The following is a 6868-nucleotide window of genomic DNA, read 5'->3' as shown; positions in this document are numbered from 1 at the left end:
CAAACAGGTTGTACATTTTTTTTTCAATCAGTTTTTATTTGTTTACAAAATATAAATAGTCATAAATGCAATCTCAAATATTTTAAAAGCATAAGTTATACAACAATCTAGCTTCTGAAAAATTCTTTTGGTATCAAATACATATTAAATAAGTTGATATTCTGAATAATAACATTAGAAATGAAATAAAATAGGTCCTTTCTTTAAATTACTTCTAAATATTGAAAATATAAATAGAAATCATTAGAAATGAATAAATATTTTAAATACAATAAATAGGTTCCTAGAAGGAAATGAGGATATATAAAAATGAAAACCATTGTTACTATTTCTGGTTCTTAAAACAGAACAACACTGTCATCTGCCACATGACAGATTTGTAACAAAGGATCATGCCCGAATTAAAACATTCAGACACTGACACTCCTGGTGTTTTTCAAATAGCGAACAGCCCTCACGGTTTTCTCCATAAATGAAGTAAAGTCTCGGAGGATGAGGTGTGTGGTGATTTTCTCTATCCAGGTCTTATCCGATTTCAGCTTTGTGAGGAGGGATTTCTGGGTAGCTGAATCTGGGATGACCACTTCATCAGGATTTATCACCTGTGAAAAACAGAGTATTGAAGTGCCCTTGTTAAAATGGTTTAAACAATCTTGACAGTGATTGGTTTATACATAAGAATATGATTCAACCAGCTGTGTATTCACCCATTCTGCACAGCATTCTGCACGGCAGACCCCCCTGCAACCTGTGTATATCTACAGCTCCACTTCTGGCGTGGGATTTGAGGTATGTTTGTATCTGCTGCTATGTCTCCAGAAGAATCAAAAGCTCTTGTCTAATCTATAGCGTTTGTTCTGGTTTGCATGTTCCAGTCAAATGCGCTGCACTGGACAGATCAAACGCTTTTGCCTGGTGTCCACCTACCATGTGGTTAGCTGGGAAGATGCTGAACATGATATGTCCTAATCCATACTGGCTGCTGCATCCTGAATCATAAGTTAATTAGATGACATTCAAGTGCTCTCGCATTTGGTAGTAGATTAACGGTTTTCAAAAGACACCAAACTTGTCTAGCTGCTTAATTCCTACTTTCCAGGCATTGAGATACATGGAAGATTAACCATTACCACTTTCTTTGGTGTGTGGCATCCTAAGAACAAGATGAGTAAGAGAAGTTTCATATCTAATTCTAGCAGTCAGCTCTGGGAACTGGATACCCAAATGGTTTCGAAGAGCTTGTCCCATGGTGTGGCTGGATGACTTTTTTAAATGGGACTTGCCCAAATCATGGAGCAGTTTCAGTTCAGTTTCTAGAAGTCTAATTATAAAGTGTCTTATTCATCCTGTTCTTAAGATCTGTCCTACTCTTTAACAAGCGACAAAAGCACATGCACCTCCTTCTGGAACTTTTTTTTTTGGTCAAATTAAAGTAATGAACATTTGAACATTTACTTGTGTCTAGACTACTTGGAGGTGGATTCTGATCATGTTTAGTTACAGGTATGTCAGACACCTTTTTGCATGCTTTTTTTTTTTTTTTTTTTTTTTTTTTTTAAATTTGGATATCCAGACAGGTATCTTGCTAATGGATCGACTTGACCACAAATGACAGATTCTTTCCACCTGCTCTCCTTGCCTTAAACAGCAGAGAGACTTCCCATAAAGAAAAGTTTCCACCCTGGAGATCAAGGCTCCTGATTTTCTCAGAATCTCCATAGTTCCTTCAAATGAAGGGTTTGATTTGACCATTGAGTTTAATTGCACCTGTCCTAATTACCTCTACCTTTATAATTTTCAGAAAAGGCTAGTCTCACCGAGCTATAAAACAAACTTTCTGCAAACTAATGAGTTTGAGGTCAGTACTCAGCTGCTGTCTTATGACAGGACTATTATTCTTAGCAAGTACAGTGTGAAAAAAGCAGTTCAGCTTCCTTTCACTTAAAGAATGATGAACATAAATAAATATGTTAAGAAAGGTATTAGTATCAAACAATGGCCTTTTCAACACTGAAAAGCACCTTGAAGGAAATAATGCCCTGAGACTTCCGCAGTTCTTAATTCTGGAATCCTTACTCACCTGGGTGGTTCTTACTCATGCAAAGTTTCACTGATGACAAAGAAAGTATTCATCTTAAGGATTATTAACATGAGTAAGAACTGCAGGAATGAAATGAATTTTAAAGTGTGATCTTTCAAAGCACTCCAAAACACACAAAACAGCTGTCAGAAATGAATAGCCTTTAGTTTACTAAATCAAAAGAGAATCAGATGTCTATAAAGAATATACATATATTTTTCCCCATGATGGTTGCAAGCAAAACCAAGCTTTTCAATAGGCAGTGCCTTTAATTTAGTTGCGTCATTAACTTATGTTCTGAATTTACCTGTTTTCTTTGATTGTAAATTAGTGATATTTGAATACACCACACAGCTCACTAGAAAAGTTTGTTTTGGAGAGTTTTAAAGATTCATAATATTGTAAAACTGTATTTACTATTATTCATGTGGGTTTTAAGATAAGTTATCGTATTTCTTGGAGTTTTGCAACATTAGGAGGTTAGGACTGAACTGCAGTTAGGAAAGAATTGCCTGAGAAGTCTCAGCCAGGCAGCATTAGCATATTTGTTCTTAAACAGAAAGCTGCATTTAATTGTCAGTTTGGAAATCAAAAATGAAAACAGTAAGTGGGAAGAAGAGTAGTTTCTTTAACAAAACAAACAAAACCTGTAAATTAGTCATAAGGTTAAGTATCTGAGCATAAGGAACTGCTGTCACCTGTTCATCCTGAGAGAAGTAAGAGTGGGAAATGTTTGGCTTCACAAGCTCCCTATTCCTCCAGCTACACATCAGTTCTAAGTCACAAAAGTTGTCTGAGTAAATTTAAAAACAACTCACCATCTGCCTTATCGTCGTTGCCAGATGCTTTGTGCTATAGCACAGCGACTCAACTTTTTGCTTTTCACTAGTAAAAGTTTCTTGTACGTATTCAAGGTAGGTCTGAAAGGTGAAAAGCCCGCTGGAGAGTTTCTTCAAGCATTTCTCCTGGAAAGAGAAAGGTGAGAAGGTCAGCTCTAACTCGGATGTGGCTTCGGCGGAGCGTGGTCTGTAGGGGCAGGTGGGCAGGAGGGAGGGGGGCACAAGCTGCTTTTGGGGCAGGCCCCAAACTGCTGCCGGGGTTCGGGCGAGAAGGGGAGCGGTTCCTTGCCTCGTCGAAGCCAGCCAGGAGACAGCCGTCTTCCTCCGTCACCTTGGGGAGGTTGAGGTTGTTCTGGACCAGCATCTCCATGCTGTTCTCGCAGACGGTGAACTTCTCGCACATCTGAGGGGAGAGACACCCACACCTCGCGTCGCACCTCGGCGGCGGGCAGCAGCCCCCGACCCCAGGAGGACGACCACCCCCTCGCGGCCCCGTACCCACCTCCTCCTGCAGTCGGGCCGCCCGGGCGTGCAGCAGCCAGGCCAGGGCCTCGCAGTCGGGCAGCGCCGCCCGCCTCGCCCCGGCCTCCTCCGGCTCGGCCTCCCCGGAGGAGTCGGGGCCGGCGGCCAGGGGCAGCGGCGCGGCGGCGGCGGGCGGAGGCAGCAGCGGCAGCAGCAGCAGCAGGGCGGCGGCGGAGCGGAGGGAGGGCGGCCCCCGGCTTCTCGCCGCCTGGCAGCCGTCGGGAGAGCTCATGGTGAGGCTCTTCTTCTTCGGCTCCGTCCCGTCTTCGGAGGAGGAGGAGAGGCCGGCGGGTTGAGTGAGCTCCGGGCATCCCTGAACGTGTATTTATCGAGGGGGCTTCGAGATTATTCACGGCCTGGGAAAATCCGGGCTGAGAACACGGGGGTGTGCGCTCGCCCCGTCTGAGCGCGGCGGGATTGTGAAACGGGGCCGTGGGGGGCGAGCCGAGAGGAGCCGGGCAGAAACATGAAGTCATTTTCCCAACCGGTAACTCCTTGAGGGCCGGGCTCCCGCTGCAGCAGCCGCGGCCGCCGGCTCACCTGGCCCCGCCGGGCCGGGGCAGGGGCTGCAGCCGGGGCCGGAGCCCCCCGGAGCCCTTCGGGGCCGGGCACCCTCCCGCGGGGTCCCCGCGTCCCCCTCGCTGTCAGCCTGCACAGAGGCACGGACGCCCGTCGGGTGTCCAGCATCAGAGCCACAGCCTTCGAGTGGTTTGTGATTTACATCTGCGCTTCCCATGCTCTTACTGTGTACAAATACGGGGCTAAACGCGCTCGTTTAGCTGCACGCGTCCAAGCTGTACGTGGTCACAGGCACAGGGTGATGCGCGTCCCATGCACAGCGGGTGGAGGGCCAGCTCCTGCAGCCAGCACAGGGCAAGGACCGCAGGAAATGCCACGCAGTTACCTGTTATCTGCAGCCTTATCCTTCCACCTGCCTGGGGGGGGGGGGGGGCGGTGGGAATTTTAACATTTCGCAGGGAGATCCTTCACCCAGGGCATGTGAGTCTGTCCGGCTCCATCGCGTGGGGCACGGGCTGAGACCGACTGCTCCAGGCTAACTGCTGGGATGTCTCGAACCGATTTTGGCAAAACGGGCTTGTTTTTGTGAAATCTGTACCTTTATCTCGGGTGGACGGAAGCAGAGAAAGACCCAGTTCTGGTTCTGGAGTGTGGAAGATGTAACATGGGGCATAGGAGAAAGGATGACACAGTGTGACTGCACTTGGGTGTCCTCATGTGGACTCTCCTTTTTAACAAAGGCAGACACTGTCAGAACACACACACACACACACATATATATTATTTTTTTTCAGAAGAACCTGGATAGACAACCTCAGGAAAGAAGCAGAATACTTTTTTTTTTTTTTTTTTTTTTTTGAGTGGAAAGGCAGCTGTAGTGATTTTGCCCAGGGGGAGATGACAGCACTGAGATGCAAGTATAACAGAGTGATCCTCAGTAGCAGCAATCAGAACCATGCCTGGTGCTCAGCAGAGAGAAGCCATAGCAATAAGAGGATAATATTAGAATAACAGAAATAATAACAGAATAAAAGGATAAAACATAAAACTAACACTCTGAGTGACTCATATCAAGGATTTGTTTGCAAGGTGCCAAAGGCCAGAAACAAGCAGACCAGATCAGCTCAGTATTGCAGACAAGCCTGGTGTTTTCCTTCTGGTTCATCAAGGGCAGATACAGCAGGGATGGACACTCGTTTCCATTTGTGATAGCACATCGATGCACATCCAGGAGAAATATTTCCTTCCAATTCCAGACAGCTCATGACCTGTTCCCTGCAGACAGATCAGCTTTCCTTTTGTTGCCCTTTACCTAGCTGAACTGAAAACACCGACTATTCCTAAAATCACCTGAACTTGATGAAATGCTACATTTACTTAATAATATATTTTCAGCAGGCTTTCTGAAAGTTAGTCTTGTTTGTAATTTTTAATTTTGTGGTTTTATTTGATGTTGTCCTTTTTTCCTTGTATCATGTCCATTCCTTAGCAGTGTCCAAAAGACCTTTTTGTGCTGATCACTGTTATATGGGTTTACTCTTGACAATGCATCTAGTTATATCTTCAGAGTGAAATACAAAAAAATTCCAATTGTTGTTTCTCATCTTAAAGTTTCTAAGTTTTCTGTCTTTATTGCTTCTTACTGATTTTTGTTATGTTTTGTTTTGTTTTGTTTAGTCTTTGTATTTGAGTGTCAGTGTGACTTTTCAGAAGTACAGAGTATCCTTACATGCTCCCATGGAAGTTGCTAATTAATGCCTTATAAACTCAGTGCTTGACAATCCAGCACAAAGCACAGTATTCAAGAGGAGGAACTCAAATTTACACAATGCCATTAAAATGCTTCTGCTACTAGATGCTGTAGCAGAAAACAGATGGCTGTATCCTGATGTGCAAAACCTTCTTAGTGGGTACCCTCAAAAATAGTGGGTACCCTCAAAACTATTAACAAGGGATCTTGAGTTCCTATAGCTCTTTAAGAGATGGGTTTTCTGTTGTCCATCAAGACACGAACACTTCACCCATTTTTTGGCTTATTTCTTGTTAAGTATTTTTGTACTGAGTATTTGCTGAAGTTAAAGGGTCAGTAAGTGCTTCCATGTCTCTTCTCCACAGTTTCTTTGATACATTAGTGATACATTAGTTTCTTTGATACATTGTCTTCAAGAGCCTACATCAAAAATCCCAGGCTTCAGAAGAGAGGTGTGTTTTTTTTTTTTTTTTTCCACGTATTTTCAAATAAAAAGTCACTACCGGCTTCACCAAGAGGTTGAATAGGAGAAAATGAAACCAAACTGCCCCGTGCTCTACTTGAAATGAACAGGTTGAGCAGGACATTGATATCCTGCATTCATGTTTCTCATAACTAAACATTGCTTTGAGAATCTACACATGACACCAAAGAGCACTGGCACACAGGAACAACCTTTGCTTTTGCTGCATCGAGATTTTCTTTGGTTCTTTGCCAGCAGGGAACCACAGAGATGTTGGGGATTTTTTTGTGAGAAGCTCTGGGGATTGCTCATTTTCTTTCCCTAAAGGCAGGCTTGCATCATTTTTAAACAAGACTAGGATATGTAGTAATAGACTCAAATTTTCTCCTTGAGCATATCATATGCAAATACCATGAATTTCCATGCCTTAGGCTAAATTAGAGGTTTAGAGGAAAAATTCTTAGCTTTAATTTATGTTCTAATTTTCAACTTTTTCTGCTTAGTCTTGAGAAGAGAAATCATGCCATGGTCTTCTCTAGTCAACCTTCAAGCTGGCTAGTATGTGGTCCCAAGTTAAAGAGGCCCTGGAGGTAACTGTTCTTGGGGAATATCCAAATATCACAGGTCACCCTAAATAGACATGTCCCTGCCAAATCATAATGATTGCAGACAGATACCCATATGTACACCTTTAT

The 6868-nt window shown here is 43.8% G+C and overlaps 1 protein-coding gene across 2 annotated transcripts; it reads right to left on the bottom strand.

Moving 5' to 3' along the window:
* Positions 1-206: 206 nt before the first annotated feature.
* IL6 (interleukin 6) lies at positions 207-3835 on the bottom strand. Of its 2 annotated transcripts, XM_082752622.1 has the most exons (4): positions 3422-3835; positions 3209-3322; positions 2899-3045; positions 207-602 (listed from the first exon to the last, which is right to left on the bottom strand). In XM_082752622.1, exons 1-4 carry the CDS (start codon positions 3671-3673, stop codon positions 411-413), a joined length of 705 nt encoding a protein of 234 aa, XP_082608748.1. In that variant the 5' UTR covers positions 3674-3835; the 3' UTR covers positions 207-410. The 2 variants fall into 2 exon arrangements, with proteins under 2 accessions (XP_082608748.1, XP_082608747.1); XM_082752621.1 differs by having other exon boundaries at positions 3209-3835.
* Between the last annotated feature and the right edge of the window lie 3033 nt (positions 3836-6868).

This window comes from Aythya marila (assembly GCF_965140915.1).
Source record: "Aythya marila genome assembly, chromosome: 2".
Lineage (NCBI taxonomy): Eukaryota > Metazoa > Chordata > Aves > Anseriformes > Anatidae > Aythya > Aythya marila.
This window is presented reverse-complemented; position numbering and strand designations above follow the sequence as displayed.